This window comes from Aquarana catesbeiana, linkage group LG05 (genome assembly GCF_042186555.1).
Source record: "Aquarana catesbeiana isolate 2022-GZ linkage group LG05, ASM4218655v1, whole genome shotgun sequence".
Lineage (NCBI taxonomy): Eukaryota > Metazoa > Chordata > Amphibia > Anura > Ranidae > Aquarana > Aquarana catesbeiana.
In genome coordinates, this window is record NC_133328.1 from 512,074,433 (window position 1) to 512,091,346 (window position 16,914).

The 16,914-nt window shown below is 42.0% G+C and overlaps 2 protein-coding genes across 10 annotated transcripts in view; both read right to left on the reverse strand.

Annotated features, from left to right (window-relative positions):
• Nucleotides 1-16,914, reverse strand: part of TMEM68 (transmembrane protein 68) — a 51,168-nt gene that overhangs the window by 22,417 nt on the left and 11,837 nt on the right. For 8 of the 9 annotated variants that reach the window (XM_073631630.1, XM_073631635.1, XM_073631638.1 and 5 more), the window contains 2 exons: nt 6,998-7,144; nt 3,871-4,248 (listed from right to left, as the gene is read on the reverse strand). In XM_073631630.1, the coding sequence (XP_073487731.1) occupies nt 3,871-4,195 (325 nt within the window). In that variant the 5' untranslated portion in view covers nt 4,196-4,248; nt 6,998-7,144. The remainder of the gene's footprint in view (nt 1-3,870; nt 4,249-6,997; nt 7,145-16,914) is intronic. The other variant, XM_073631639.1, reaches the window with a different exon arrangement.
• On the reverse strand, nt 8,056-10,504 carry LOC141145178 (uncharacterized). Its single transcript, XM_073631629.1, has 2 exons — nt 9,472-10,504; nt 8,056-9,190 (listed from the first exon to the last, which is right to left on the reverse strand). The coding sequence occupies exons 1-2, from the start codon at nt 9,907-9,909 to the stop codon at nt 8,612-8,614; spliced, it is 1,017 nt and encodes a 338-aa protein (XP_073487730.1). The 5' UTR covers nt 9,910-10,504; the 3' UTR covers nt 8,056-8,611.

A 16,914-nucleotide genomic window follows, 5' to 3' on the forward strand; every position in this document is an offset into this window, starting at 1 on the left:
ACCAGTGAAATTCATATTTCACATAGATGCGATACACACAGAGTGATGTATTTCAAGCATTTCTTTTCATTTTGATGATTATGGCTTACAGCTAGTGAAAACCCAGAATTCAGTATTTCAGAAAATTAGAATATTACAGAAGACCAATAAAAAAAAAAAAAAAAAAAAAAAGATTTTTAATACAGAAATATTGGCTTACTGAAAAGTATGTCCATGTACAGTATAGTATGCACTCAATACTTGGTCAGGGCTTGTTTTGCATGAATTACTACATCAATGCGGCATGGCATGGAGGCGATCAGCCTGTGGCACCACTGAGGTGTTATGAAGGCCCAGGTTGCTTTTATAGCAGCCTTCAACTCCTCTGCATTGTTGGGACGGTTGTCTCATCTTCCTCTTGACAATATCCCGCAGATTCTCTATGGGGTTTAAGTCAGGCGAGTTTGCTGGCCAATCAAGCACAGTGATACCATGATCATTAACTTCTTCCCGCCCACCGGCTGTCAAATGACGGCTGGGTGGTGCGGCTCGGCTCTCGTTCTGGGTGAAGGTCATATGACGGCCGCCCAGAACGACCGCTCTCGCGCGCCTCCGCCATGTTGCTAGGACACGGTGCGACCCCGAGAGCCGCGACTCTTTAACCATGTGATCGGCTGTGTCCAATCACAGCCGGTCACATGTAAACACGGAGATGCCGGTAATCTGTGCTCCTCGCCTCACACTGACAGAGTGCTCTGATTACAATTAAGTGCCACCAGTGACAGAACTGTGTGCCCACCACTGCCAGAAATCAGTGCCCACCACTGTCAGCAATCAGTGCCAAACAGTGCCCACAATAGCCACCAGTGGCCATTAGTGATGCTTATCAGTGCCACCCATCAATGCTCATCATCAATGCCGCCTATCAGTGCCACATATCAGTGCCCATAAGTGCGGCATTTTCGTGCCTCATCAGTGCCACCTAATCAGCGCCCATCAGTGAAAGAGAAAGATTATTTACAAAATTTACTGACAGAAACTAACTTTTTCAAAAATGTTTGTTTTTAAATACCACCAAAAGAAAACTATTTGTGTCAAGAAAATGATAAAAAAAAGTCACATGGTTACAGTGTAGCATGACCGCGTAATTGTCATTCAAAGTGTGACAGCGCTGAAAGCTGAAAAATGGCCTGGGCAGGAAGGGGGTGCAAGTGCCTTGTATTGAGGTGGTTAAACCAGGTATTGGTACTTTTTTGGCAATGTGGGCAGGTGCCAAGTCCTGCTGCAAAATGAAATTAGCATCTCCAAAAAGCTGGTCAGAGGTGGCTGGTAGAGGGCTGCGCTGACTTTGGACTTGATAAAACACAGTGGATGAACACCAGCAGATGACATGGCTCCCTAAATCATCGCTCACTGTGGAAACTTCACACTGGACCTTGTGCAACTTGAATTCTGTGCCTCTCCACTCTTCCGCCAGACTCTGGGACCTTGACCTCCAAATGAAATACAATATTTTCCACAGTCCGTGATGATTCGGGGAGCCATGTCATCTGCTGGTGTTGGTCTACTGTGATTTTATCCAGTTCAAAGTCAGCGCAGCCCTCTACCAGAAAATTCTAGGAGCACTTCATACTTCTCTGCTGATTAGCTTTATGGAGATGCTGATTCCATTATCCAGCAGGACTTGGCACCTGAACCACACTGCCAAAAGTGCCAATAGCTTGTTTATTGATTATGGTATCACAGTGCTTGATTGGCCAGCAAACTCGCCTGACCGAAACCACACAGAGAATCTGTGGGGTATTTTTAAGAGAAAGTGGAGAGACACCAGACCCGACAATGCAGATGAGCTGAAAGCCACTATCAAAGGAACCTGGGCTTCCAGAACACCTCAGCAGTGCCACAGGCTGATCACGCCGCATTGATGCAGTATTTCATGCAAAAGGAGCCCTGGCCAATTATTGAGTGCATACTATACTGTACATACTTTTCAGAAAGCCAACATTTCTGTATTAAAAATCCTTTTTTTATTGGTCTTATGTAATATTCTAATTTTCTGAGTTACTGAATTTTGGGTTTTCACTAGCTGTAAGCCATACCGTATTTTTCGCTCCATAAGACGCACCTAGGTTTTAAAAAGGAGGAAAATAAGAAAAAAAATATTCTGAACCAAATGGTCTCAATGTAGATATGGGAAAAAAAAAAAAAAAAAAAATGATGACAGTCTTGCAGATTGCATAATGGATAACAGCCTCTAAAAGTTCCATGTAAAAAAGGTTGTTTATTAAATAATTAATGTGGTGAACTTACATAGGATCTGCCAACCCAGTGAAAAACAAAACACAAGGAGCGCTGATCCAGTATTTTATCATTAAAGCAAAAAATTCAAGTAAAAAGTAACAAGCTTTAATGACAAATGTATCCTTTCCTAAATATTATCTAGATGATCAAATGGAGACTCACAACTAGCATATCAGCCTCCGCAGTCCGGGGGGGGGGGGGGGGGGGGGGGGGATGGGGGGTTTGGGGAGGAATGGATGGCTGGCTGTCACCGACCCTGATCCTGTGTAGAGATCAGAGATGTTCACAGAGGGTGTGGAGGAGGTTCCCACTCTCAAACTGTCAAAGGGGGGAGTTTTTGGAGGATCCAAATACTCCAGGGACAGCCCAGAAAGGGCATACTCCTTTCCCGATGGTCAGGGAGGAGAGGGACAGTGCTATGCAGTACGGAGTGGAGAAACAGAGCCAGACAGGTGGCTGGTGTCCGGGTCTATACAAGCAGCTGTGCAGCGGCAATCACAGGCGGGCTTAACACACTCCGTTCCCGCTGGTCAGAGAGGAGAGGAAAGACAGAGCCGTGCAGTCACAGACTGAGGAACAGAGCCAGGAAGATAGCTTGTATCTGGGTCGGGGGGGGGGGGTCTGGTCAATATTTGCTCCAGAACACGCACAGACATTTCCCCCCCATTTTTTTTGTGTGCGTCTTACAGAGTAAAAAATACGGTAATCATTACAATTAAAAGAAAGAAATGCTTGAAATATATCACTCCCTAGTGTTAGATGACGCAAAGGTCACTTTTGTTTGTTATAATTCCATTATTATGTCTATAGCTTGCCTCGTGGTTGGGTGGGTAGGGGCTATCCTGCTTGACCCCTCTGCCCGAATGTACAAAGTTGGCCTGATGTAAGGCCCATGGGTTGTTTGGCCTATTTGAGGACTAGAACTGAATAGGTTTCCCAATACCAGTGTTTATAGTTGACCACTCTGTCACAGTTCCTAATACCCATTGGTGGATCTCCATGGATTAAAGGTCTTAATTCCTTACCCTTACAACATGTCATCATTGTTGACTTCTTGTTCACTGTTTATATTGTCAGAGCCATTCTGCACTCTTTTGTATTACATTATAATGTTTTACTGTAATTCTGAAAATGTAATAAAAAGATTAAAACAGAAATATATCCCTGTGTGTAACACATCTATATAAAATATAGGAGTTTCACTTTTTGAATTGAATTACTGAAATAAATTTACTTTTTGATTATATTCTAATTTTATGAGGTGTGTGCATACATAATTATATATATTTATATTTAACACACACACACACACACACACACACACACACACACACCTTCTGACCCCTCTGTCTGCTAACATGCAAGATGATCTCTGTACACTGCTGTCTAAAGCTGTCCAGTCATATTTTCCTGTTAATACATCTCAAGGAGTAAGCCGCAATATCAGTTTTCTCATACAACAGCACTGTGTGTGAAACCTGACTTTGTGGTTTAAAGCCCAACAAAATAAAATGATTGTACTGATACACAGAGGAGCCTGTAGAAGGGCTCCAGGGGGTAACAGAAGTAGCACTTCTAACAATTTTTTACCATGCCATATTGTAGCATGCCCATCCCACAGTGTTGCCAATGTTTTCCGGGCGCCATCCCATATACTGTTGGAATAAGCTTCTTTCAGTTCATTTTTGCGCTTGTATACGTGGAGGAAGAGGATGGAGAGGTAGAGAAAAATGACAATGAGGAAGGGCAGTATGAATACTATTATCAGTGGTGTGAAGACCCACATGAGGTAGTCTAAGTAGTTCAGGTAATCTTCCAAATTCTCAAGTCCTAGCCAATCCAGAAACATCTGCATGAGGCAGGTCAGGTAGGTAACAGAAGGGCCTGCAATGCATGTCTCATTTTCAGCTGTCATCTTCAGTGCACAGCCTCAAGCACAAGATCCCCTATAGGTTTGTACATTCCATCCTATGGCAAAAACGAAAAAGTGTAAAGATTAGATTACAACCAAACACAAAACAGCAACAGATTCAGAATGTGAATTCACTTACTTATAATAAATGTGGACTGCTAATGCCCTCAAGTGCATAACCCAGGGGAATCTGACAAAACAGCTAGCTGAATTTATTTTATGCTTAACGTAACTTTGTTTTGATTTTATTTTTAGATATTTATAAAATTTGTTCAGGGTTATAAAAAATTAATCAACGAATACAACAAATCTCACTTGAATTTTTATAAATGTGCTCTGTTTCTTGGGGGCATCGTACTTGTAGTACTTTGTCCAATCTTCCTACATGCTGTTTAAGGCCAGCTGTGAGTGAGGTTGAACAGGACACCTGTCCACGGCCGTCCAACAACGCAGCGAGCAAGAAGCCCACCCATTATCCTAAAATGAGGAATAATTCTCTTATTTTTTGGATAGGTGATAGAATGATTATCCTCTGTTCTAAGAATGCTTTACTGTGCTATGTACGGATTTGGTTGGAGGGCTTTTTGAATGTTTTAGTCCCTTCTAACCATAACCTGTATGGCGATACGGTTTTGCTATTGTAAGACCTAGCCGGATGAGGTTACCTGAGATAAATTTACAGGCAGAAGGATAGCATTGTGTGGTGCCATTTGTGTGAGAAATTTAAGAGGATTTTGGTTGGTTATCGATCATATGGGTCAACAGCCATTCCATCTACACTTGTCATTAGACCGAGTTCCTGAAAAGCTGAACTTACAATTAATAATAAAATGTATTGTAACTAAAAGAAAACGTTTGCACACATGGTGGTATGAGCAACTGTTTAAATAAGTCTCTTTTCTTACAAAAAAAAAAATAAAGAAATAAGACTTTACATGGTTCAACCTGTAAATAGCAACTCTTGTTTGTTCAGAAGTTGCTTAAGTCAGTGTGAATGACTGGAAAAGTGAAAGTGGTTGTAAAGTCAGAAGATTTGTTTATCTTAATAGATGCTATGCATTAAGATAAAAAGCCTTCTGTGTGCAGCAGCCCCCCTAATACTTACCTGAGCCCCATCACGATCCAGCAATGTTGTAGGATTGCCTGCCCAGGACTCCCTCCTCATTGGCTAAGACAGCAGCGCAGCACCATTGGCTCATGCTGCTGTCAAAGTCATTCAGCCAATGAGGAGAGAAAGGGGGTGGGGCCGGGGCACAGCTCCGTGTCTGAATGGACACACTGAGCTAAGGCTCGGCTTGGGTGCCCCCATAGCAAGCTGCTTGCTGTGGGGGCACTCAACAGGAGGGAGGGGCCAGGAGCGCCGAAGAGGAACCTGAGAAGAGGAGGATAATAAAACAGTGGATTTGTACAGAGCAGGTAAGTATATCATTTTTAACTAAAAAAAAAAAAAATAATAAGTTAAACGACTTTACAATCACTTTAAATAAAGAAAAATTCTTAACCATACACATTACTAAACGATATACTGTAGTTTTCCTGCAGTTCTCATGTGGCATTCTGAGAGTACAAGTTTCAGGACAGAACTTCAAATGATCACAACAGCAGTTAGTAGTGTTAAAAAATATCTGCCAGTATGAAGATCTATTGTAAATGGGCATTTCTAAAATTGCCCATATAACATAAGCTAAAAAAGATCCTGCCTCTCACACTGGCCCAATGAAAAGGGTTATGTAAGGTAATTTACAACAGCAGACATGATCACAGTATGGCATAAAGCACATGTGAATATGTTTGTTACCCCCAAGGTTCTTGACAATCTGCAAATATGCACAGTATATTTGCACATTATGGCACATTTACCTCCCAGGGTGTCCTCCTCTAGTGAGGTGATGGCCGAGCTGTCCCCTTGTTGTCTCGTCACTGCCATCAAAATCTTCTCGCAATCCTTTTTCTGGTCTAAGGTTTTCAGCCGTCTGCTGCCCAGGGATGACATAACATCCTTGCATGCGCACAGAAGTTACTTTGTCTTGCCACCCAAGGCATGTCATGATGTTACATTGGGCTATACTTGTGCGCACAGTGTACAATTAGAGAGAAAAAAAAATGCTAGCAAGAAGGAAGAGAACTTTTATGGCAGAAGAGACATACAACATCTCTTCAGCCATAATAAAACTACTTACTACCAAATTTGCTAAAACAGTTCTGTTTTTATTTTACACACCATGCAAATTTGCATTTGTCAGCACAAACCATTTCAGCAGTCAGAAGATGAAGCTCAGCTCCTTTTCACATTTTCTCTACCACTTCTTGTAAAAAGCTAGTTATCTACAGAGATCAACAGCTCTGTCTGAAATTTACTTATGAATGAGCCAGAGGATTCATCCCAGATAGTTTCATCTGAGACTTCAATGAAAAACAGCAGGCCTGAAAGAGAAGTAAATGTGTGCACACAGTCTCTTTGGCTAACCCATAGGGATCTGGAAATCCTTTGTCATGTTGTAAATGTTAATTTGTAAAACAATAATTGTGAATTTACGGGATAGTAAAAACACATATGAACCACCAGTTTAAAAAAAAAATTCCAAAATAAAAATTTACCCCAAACCATTATCATTTCCCTTTAAGTCACTGTACTAGATTTACGCATTGATTTGGAGAAAATTATAATATAATATAATATATATATATATATATATATATATATATATATATATAAATTTTTTTTATTTTAGTTAGAAGTTACTTCCTAATATGTTATATATCTAGTGATTTGTAGCTGCAGAAGAATATTGAGGCAATACCTACCAAAGTGCACTTGAGGGGCTCATGTGTGCCCAGTCTGAAACTCCATATACAGATAGGCCATTTTCAGTACCATGACACAGCACTGCAGCTTTGGGCTAACATCTCTGGTAGAGGTGACATCACAAGCCAGGATAAAGCATATCTAGTCTAAAACAGAAAATGTTGTTTTAAAACTGCCAAAAAAAAAAAAAAAAAAAAAAAAAAAACACAACAAACACACAGGTCAAACTAGAACCAGATCTTTTCTCAAACTTTAAACTCAAACCTTCACTCAAAACGAATAATGCAATTTGAGTGAGGAACATTACATACACGAGTCCACTTAATGTTGTAATTCTGATACTAATCTCCCTCTGAAGCAATGGAAAGACATAATGACAGGGCAACGCACTGGAAAAAAGGCAAATTAATGAGGGAGCCTGGAGTAGAGGTGTGTAAAATGCCGGGGGGGGGGGGGGGGTACTAGATGTAATCACGCTTTGTGGTGCTCCCAACCTATTACTCTGCAGACTTCTCCAGGGACATTCTGGAATATCCCAAAGTCCCTTGGGGAGCGGTGTGTGTATCACCTCCAGCTACAAGCCTAATGCCGCGTACACACGGTCGGACTTTTCGTCTACAAAAGTCCAACGGACGCTGACGGACTAAAGCTGGCTGGTAATCCGATCGTGTGTGGGCTTCTCCGGACTTTCAACGTACTTTTTTAGCCTCAAATCCGACGGACTTTAGATTTGAAACATGCATCAAATCTTTACGTCGTAACTACGACGGACCCCGAAGTCCGCTCGTCTGTATGCTAGTCCGGACGGACAAAAAAACGACGCATGCTCATAAGCAAAAACTAAACGGATGCACTCGGTCTAGTAAAACTAGTGTTCGTATTGTAGGTAGCACATTCATCACGCTGCAAAATCTGTGATCGTTGAATGCAGCGCATTTTATTTCTTCTTTACGAGGGCTCTATAAAGAACGAAGGTGTTTTGCTGTTCATAATCAGAGTTCTCCCAAACTGATTTCTGGATTCTTTTTCTCTTTGATCTCATGAATGATATAGTATGCATTTTAAAAACAATGTTTCCATACTAATACTTTTTCCCCCTTTTTTTTTTTTTTTTTTTTTGGTTTGTAAAGTTACCACAAAGAACCCATTCTTTTTTTTTTATAGTGATTATTTTTTAGTTTTTAGATAAAGTTAACCCAAAGCACCGTTTTTGGTTATGTAAATTTTTTTATTTTCAAGACTTACCACTTGAACATTATTAACATTAGTAATGTATTTTTGGTGTGTTTTTTCCAAACTCAATGAGATTGTTGTCCCTTGTTAAATTTAACATTGTGTGTAAAATCAATGATTTAAAAGAAAACACATAAAGTCTTTTGCTAAACTCAAAAAAGATCCATTTATTAATGGTCAAAATAAAATAAAGAGGAAGTCAACGCTGGAAAAAGTCGGTGTACCAGAAAATTGGGATCTTGCGGAGTCCATATAGGAGGGAGCACAATCTGGTCCAAGAATCCCAGAGATCAACAGCACCAGCAGATGATCTAGATGTCCCCAGACTGTGGTCCTACAACAGCCTGCGTCTTCTGTCAGACCAGACTGAACCCAGGTCATCACTTTCTTCTCTTCCCTGCAGCCTTTCCTCCACGCTGCCCTGCAGCCTTCCCTGTAGCCTTCTTTTGAGGCTGTGGCTCTGGTGTTTCAGTTGTGGCAGGAGGAGGAGGAGCTGCCTCATGTAGTTGGGTGTTTTGTGTTAGCGTGCCCTGCAGCCCCTTATGGATTGTTTCCCCAAATAGGCGCTCACAAATGAGGCGCTGCTCCCAATCCATCTGAAGAAGCCTGCTGGCTAAGTAGCAGCCATAGGATTCTTCCGCTTCGGGGGGGCTCCTTAAAAAACGGGTGGCCTCTTGCATGAGGCGCAGGGATGCGTCCTGTGTGACCATCCCCTTCCTGGCCCTTTTTTTGGGAAGGTGGAGGGGAGGCACTTGGGATTCGGTCAGGCTCCTACTGGGCCCAGCCACCTCACTTGGCCCAGCCACCTCACTGGGAGCAGCCACCTCACTGGGAGCAGCCACCTCACTGGGAGCAGCCACCTCCTGCCTGACACTGGGCCCAGCCTCCTCCAGGATGATGGTGAATCCGGTCTCCTCCTGCCTGCCACTTTCCCCACATTCCTCCTGGATGGACTCATCCTGTGTATAAAAAAGGACAATAGTTTGAGTATATTTTTTTGGGTTCATCAATGACACACAGTTTGCTTCTCATGAATAGCGAATTCAATGTGAATACATCTCTTTAATAAAAGAGTCTAATCAGACACCCTAATTATTTCAAGCAGGTGCCAAACATATTTAGCCACTACTGTCAATTGATATGTATACACAATTTTGAGTGACAAATTATTTTAGACAATTATAACATCCAGTTAACATCATTAATATTAGTACAGTAAATATTTGTTAAAATAATTTACCTGACTCCAGATGGTCATATCTGGTTCATCCAGGATGGAAGACCCAGCTTGCTCCTCATCAGCCTCTGCTGGGGTGGAGGGAAGGGTTGAAAGTGATGGCCTGGCTTCATTCTGGTCATCCAGAAAACGGAGTTGATTGTAGTACCACAGCCTGGGTACATAAACATCATCTGCTGATGCTCCTGATCTCCTTGATTCCTGGATCTTCTTATGCTCCCTCTTATACATGTTCCTCAAGACCCCAATTTTCTTGAGCAATGTCTCCATTGTTGCTTCCGGGATGGTCGCCTGGACAAAGGACAGAAGTCTCTCCAGCGTTGACTTCCTCACATGCTTTGCATAATACTGAGGGTGTTTCACCTCCCACAAATTCCTCATCTCTCGATATTTCGAAATAAAAGCTGTAAGGAACTCTGGATCCTTAAATAGGGGATTCATTATATCTGGAAAAGATGAAGTCACAAGACAAAAAACACTTTTATTATAGGTTTCTGCTAACCCCTCATCATCTTCTCCCTATGTAGGCCTCAATCTATCAAGCCATATAGGCCGCTTGCTACAAAGTCATGACCATAAAACCCAAAAAATATATATCTAAAATTACCTTCCTTTTGTAACGTCCTGGTCCACTATCACCTACCACAGAACGTACGTACGACACGTGCGCAAGGGCCCTCTTTACACACTACGCATGTGTGAAACTCCGCCTGCGTCGCCCGCCCCTGACGTTCGAAATTAACTCATGTTCTCCGCCCCTAATTCGACGCACAGAACGTACGTACGACACGTGCGCAAGGCCCCTCTTTATACACTACGCATGTGTGAAACTCCGCCTGCGTCGCCCGCGACGTTCGATTTTAACTCATGTTCTCCGCCCATTTTTTGTTACGGCGCGTAGTGGAGTTAAATAATGGCGGAGACACCTGAAATGTTAACGACCTCAGGTAGTGGAGACAGCCCGGAGGCTGGAACGTCAACCAAATCTATGAGGCCTAGATTTAAGGCCTCTAATATGAGTTTTAAAGAGATGGTGGCCATTCTTCACAAAGACGACTATGATGGAAGTATGGGCCGTACGCACGGCCAAATTTGCGCAAGGCCAAAATAATGGCGAAGGTCGTGGACACTTTGCAGGCATCTTTTGGGGTCCAGCGCTCCAGAGATCAACTGAGAAAAAGATGGTCTGACCTGAAACTCAGGGAGCCGGATCAATACCGACGTATCCGGAAAGTTCTTAAAAAAAGTAAGTACTTGGGGGGAGAGGGGGAGATATATAGAAATGTAAAACATTCTTTTTGAATATTTTAAGTTATCTTTATTTTTTTTCTTTACATTTAGTTAGATATTTAGAGATTTTGTTCCAGATATAGAGAGATCAAAAGATTATTAACTATATTTTGAGATATTGATATCTATCTATCCGATATGTCTTTATAATTTTAAATATTGAGGTAAAATAGGAACTCTACACAAACCACTTCACTACAAATGTTGGAAAATTACTATGTACTAAAATATCTGTGTGCTAAGTAGATTATAATTTTTTGTTTCACATAGGGGAAAAAAAAAAATCACTCAGCCAACAAGAAGACAGTCCACCCCAAGCCAAACATGATTGGGAAATCAGCCCAAGTCCCACTGAGGATGTGGAGGAAGGAGAGGTGGGCGACATGGGCACCCCACCAGGTGAGTGTCTGACACACCAGCTTACGTTAATCTATGCATGGCTGCCTTTTGTTTAATGTAATTTGTCTACTCTATTTTAGGGGATCTGGTTGTGCTTGATTCAAGCAACAGCACCACCCCCGAGGATGTGGAGGAATTATGCTACATGGGCACCCCACCAGGTCAGTGTCTGAGACAACAGCTTTATTATGGTAAGGTAAACTATGTATGTGTGCATATTTCTAAAGACATTTTTTGGTTTCATTCCACTTTAGGTACAACAAGAAGTGACTATTTCACCTCTGAAAGTGCCCAACGGCTAATTGGTCAAATAATGGCCTGGAATAAAGACATCGATGAAATGCGTAATCGGCTGGATCGTATGCAGCAGGAAATGAAGGACATGATTGATGTTTTGGGTCGAATCTAAATGCCCTTTTTTAAACCCCAAAACATCAATCATGTCCTTCATTTCCTGTTTTGCTGACCCCATTCTGGGCCTTCTTTCTTTTTTTGGCTGAACATAAATGGCTGTTTAACCTAATTTAAAAAAGGAGGGCTGTTTCTCGTAAATACCTAAAAAATCCACAAAAAAATAAAAAACTTGATTTTCACAAAAAAAAAAAAAAAAAAAAAAAAAAAAAAAAAAAAAAAAAAAAAAAAAAAAAAAAAAAAAAAAAAAGCCTGTTTGCGAAAATCAAAAAGCCAAAAATATTTTTTTGGGGATTAGGTAGAAATATTTAAATTATATTTTTCTACATTATTAAGATATCATTATATTTTTGTCTATGAACATTTTATACTAAATGCAGAACTGAATGCATAACCACCATTAATAAAAACATCTCCTTATAGGAATTAAATAAATGTGTGGTTTGTTATTTCAAGTATCAGTTTGGTTATAATTGTAAAAAAGTTGTTTACAGTGGCAATGGAGCTTATTTAGACATTTAAAATTAAAATACAGTTGGCACTACAACTGCTCGACCATAACCTAGGAGACAGCCCAAAAGAAAGGCAAGCAATAAATATAATGCAAGATTTCCTCAATATTTTTTTATTGTAAAAAATTATATATCCTGGCCCATTGCAATGGCCCCCCTACCCATAAAATAATTAACATATTGCTGTCTAACTTGACGGGCACTTTGGGGGGCCAAGCCAGTACGGACAGTATCCAGGCCCGTAAGGTTGGCATCTATTTGTCCGGCCTCAGGCCCAACTGTGCCTATATAATTCGGAGAATGTTTGTTTAAAAAGTTGTGCAGAATGCAGCACGATAAAATGATAAAATTAAGTTTGTGTTCCGCCAAATTAATGGCTGTTTGAAACAGGCGGAACCGGCTGGCCAGAATTCCAAACGCATTCTCAACCACTCTTCTAGCTCTGGCCAGCCGGTAATTAAAAACCCTCCTCTCCGGGGTGAGGGTTCTTTGGGGGAATGGCCTCATGAGGTGCTTGCTCAGAGCGAAGGCTTCATCGGCAATGAAGACAAAGGGGAGTCCTTCCACGTTATCCGCATCAGGTGGCAATCCCAGGCCACCACTCTGGAGACGCTGGCAGAACTCCGTCTGGGCAAATACTCCATCCGACATCCGGCCATTCTTCCCCACGTCCACATATAAAAAAAAAATCATAGTGTGCCGACACCACCGCCATTAAAACAATACTGTGGAACCCCTTATAATTAAAATAGTATGACCCCGAATGGGGTGGTGGCACAATGTGGACATGTTTCCCATCTATAGCCCCTCCACAATTGGGAAAGTCCCAACGGCTGGCAAAATGGGATGCCACAGTCTGCCATTCCTGTGGCGTTGAAGGAAACTGGGGAATCAAACAAGAAAACCAAAATCAATTAATTTGGAAGCTAACATTGCAAGTAAATTAGACAATTAAAAACATTATTCCCCAGCATCAGTATAACATTAAATAATTTAATTCTTCTGGAATAACTAATATGGAAAGGCACACTTATCAGATTGCTCACCCCCTCTGATGGAACATTGATTACATTTTAGGGGGTTGTGAAATCCCTAAAAAAGATTACTTTTAGGACACGCAGGAATTTAGGGACTAAAAAGGCTACAAGACTGCAGTTGTCGCACTCTGCAGGTGCAGTTGCTAACCAGCTTACAGTAAATGAGGTAATGTAAAAAGGCATTCATGTTGCAAGGAGTACACAATCACAGGCAAGGGCAATTAATGAAAACACTTTGAGGCTTGCATATGATTTGATGATGGAAATCAGCAGAGCTTCTGCTCATTTACTAAAGCACTGGAACAAATGCACTTGTAGAGTGCACATGCATTTTGCAAACTGCAACATATATTTGCTTTAGACAAATCAACACCACAGAACATTCAAGCAAATTTTTACGAGGGTGGGGGGGGGGGGGGGTTGTGAAACCTAGATAATTGCTAATTAGCAGCACACTATTTGGAGTGAGTTTAGGTGGGGGGTTGGGAAATCTAGCTAATTGCTAATTATAAGCACACTAAATACACTCAAACAAAATACATTCAAAATGAGTAGACTAGGTGGATATGTTCCCATCACTTCATGCTGGGGAGGTTATTGAAGGAAAATATACATGCATGACAAAAAATAACAGGAAAAAAATCCAGCATGTGTGAGGATAAAAAGGGGACATTCACACTATATTGCAATGATGGTAAGTAGTGTTTGAAGCAAGAAATACATTACATTATCAAAGATTACATAAAAGAACATGTGATGCTAATAAAAGAAAAATATCTTACCTTAATATAGTCCTTCTGCAGGACCTGGATGATGGCAGAACAGGTCTCTGGGATAATGATCCCCAGAGCCTGGGGGGAGATGCCTGTCGAGAACTTAAGGTCCTGCAGGCTTCTCCCTGTGGCCAAATACCGCAAGGTAGCGACCAGCCTCTGCTCCGGAGTGATGGCTTGCCTCATGCAGGTATCCTGCCTGCTGATATAGGGGGTCAGCAAAGCCAACAAACGGTCAAAAACGGGGTCCGTCATCCGGAGAAAGTTCCTGAAATCCTCAGGATTATTCTCACGGATCTCACGGAGCAAAGGCATGTGACAGAACTGGTCACGCTGAAGCAACCAATTCTTGGTCCATGAACTCCTCCTCGCCCTGTTCATGGACTGGTCTTGGGCTAAAGAATAAAACTACAGCACCAAGCACATACAATGCACGAGCTCTACGACGAGTACGTACAGGTAACATGGTTTCAAAACGGTCGGCTGGTCAGAACGCACTAAACAGAACGCACTGAAGAACAGCAAGGCCTGTGAAGAACGACCTGAAAATCAGGAACGAGCGGCCAATAAAACAAAGATTTCTCAATGCCAACTGACCAAACGCACTGAAAAGCAGATACAAACCTCACAAGCACAGACTGAACAACAGTTAAAACGAACTGAAAAATACGAGTCTCACAAGCGCGAATCGTCTCTCACCAAACTTCTACTAACACGAGATAAACACGAGATTAGCAGAAGGAGCCCAAAGGGTGTCGTACGGGCTATTGAACTTCCGTTTTATAGTCTCGTCGGACTTGGTGTACGTCACTGCGTACTAGGCTGTCGTACTTGTGTGGTCGTGTGTAGGCAAGTCCGTTCGTAAGAAAGTCTGCCGCAAGTCCGCCGAAGGTACGTCGGAAGTATGTCGGACAGGCTGTCGGACTTTTGTAGACGAAAAGTCCGACCGTGTGTACGCGGCATTACAGTTCAGTCTGTGTATCACCTCCAGATGGCGGCACGGTTAGACGCAGCGGCTACTCCGGGTCTTGCGCAACAGTTTTTTCCTCCAGGCGGTGAGAGCCCTCAACTCCAATCCTCTTTGAAACCTTTTCTACAACCTATAAATTGTGACCAGGAACGTCTCACACCCCCTTCTTTTTAATCTTGAATGTGCACTAGACACTTTTATAAACACTTGCTGCTACAAAGACTTTTGGAAACATAGTATATGTACAGTTACGAGGTTCCCAGATGTGTATAGGTTTTTTTATTGGTGTGTTTTTATTCCTTGTATATTTATAATTATGTTTAATTTGTATGTAGCACCGTGGCCCTATGAGATACGACATTTCGTTCTACTGTATGTTCTTACGTGTAGTAGAACGACAATAAAGCTGGACTTGACTGACTTGAGCTGCTTCTAAAATGTAGGATTTTGACTCCAGATTGGTCTACTCTAGAATCCAGCACTTCATTACCACATACTAAAATCAAAACAAAGGACAGTAGGGCAAATTCTCACTATACCCTGCTAGCAGTTCAGTTCTAAGTGAGCTGAACATTAAAGGAATTTACATTACACTACCGGAATGGTGCAAGGACAGCAACAATGAGGACCCCTCTGGATTGTAGGGCATCAATTTGGAACCGCTGTGACCGTCAGCGACACCATAGGTTCAGTTTACCAAAGCTAACACACCAGGATAGACACTACTGTTCAAAAAGTGACAGTTAGGCTTTATTGAGACAGGCATGGACACCCTTTCTGCATGCAGGCTGCATTTGGTATTACACATACAACCATCCTGGACTGTGTGTAGGCAGCCTATAGAGGAGTATACAGCTGCATGTAAAATTTTGCAGCGGATGCACAGATGCAAACAAAGACTGCGTGCATCCAGATTCATTGAATTTTGACATGCGGCTGTTTCCACCTCTATAGGCTGCCTGTGCATAGCCAAGGAAGTATGTAAGCGCAATACCAAATGCAGCCTCCAGGGAGGCTGTCAATGCCCCTAGAAATAAAGCCTTATTTACTGTCACTTGGCTACAAAGTCTTTTTTTTCTTTTTCCTTTGCATTAGGCCTCATTCACACTTGTAGCAGCTCTTGCAGCCCCTCTGAATAATGATCTGTGTTGGATTGCTTTTCAGAGGGAGGTTGACACCTCACGGTGGCCTGTGTTAACCCTGAAAACTTGCCCTACCACACCGTAACACTACACAGTTACAGGTTGGTTAGGGCGCAGCCCCATTCACCCCCCCTTAGCAGTTATGCCTATATAACAGGACACATTGGACATATGCCCCCAGCTTTACAGGAGCAAGCAAACTGTCTCATACAGAGCCTGCACTTTCTCTACCCCACCATCACCTCAGCAGATGTTGTGCAACAGAGGGAGAGAGCATACTGTACATGTATCTACAGCATATATCTAGAGTTGTGAGGAGTTAGAACCCGTCAGGTTTTTATGTTGCTGTGTCTTTGATGGGGAGAGTCACCCTCTCTACAGTGCATCTGGAAAGTATTCACAGTGCTTCACTTTTTCCACATTTTGTTATGTTACAGCCTTATTCCAAAATGGATTAAATTCATTATTTTTCACAAAATTCTACAAACGATACCCCATAATGACAATGTGAAAGAAGTTGGTTTGAAATATTTACAAATCTAATAAAAAACTGGGGGGAGAAAAAAAAAAACCAAACACCACACGTACATAAGTATTCACAGCCTTTGCTCAATACTTTGTTGACGCACCTTTGACACCAATTACAGCCTCAAGTCTTTTTGGAGTATGATACTACAAGCTTGGCACACCTATTTTTGGGCAGTTTCTCCCATTCTTCTTTGCAAGACCTCTCAAGCTCCATCAGGTTGGATGGGGAGCGTCGGCGCACAGCCAGTTTCAGATCTCTCCAGAGATGTTCAATCGGGTTCAAGTCTGGGCTCTGGCTGGGCCCACTCAAAGACATTCAGAGTTGTCCCATAGCAACTCCTTTGTTATCTTGGCTGTGTGCTTAGGGTCGTTGTCCTGTTGAAA

What these genes read in the sequence shown, in the direction of transcription:
- LOC141145178 (XM_073631629.1), bottom strand. Translation starts at nt 9,909, where the DNA reads ATGAATCCCCTATTTAAGGATCCAGAGTTCCTTACAGCTTTTATTTCG. An exon ending in ATATGACCATCTGGAGTCAG is followed by an intron (nt 9,191 to 9,471) that starts GTAAATTATTTT and finishes TTTTATACACAG; the next exon opens with GATGAGTCCATCCAGGAGGA.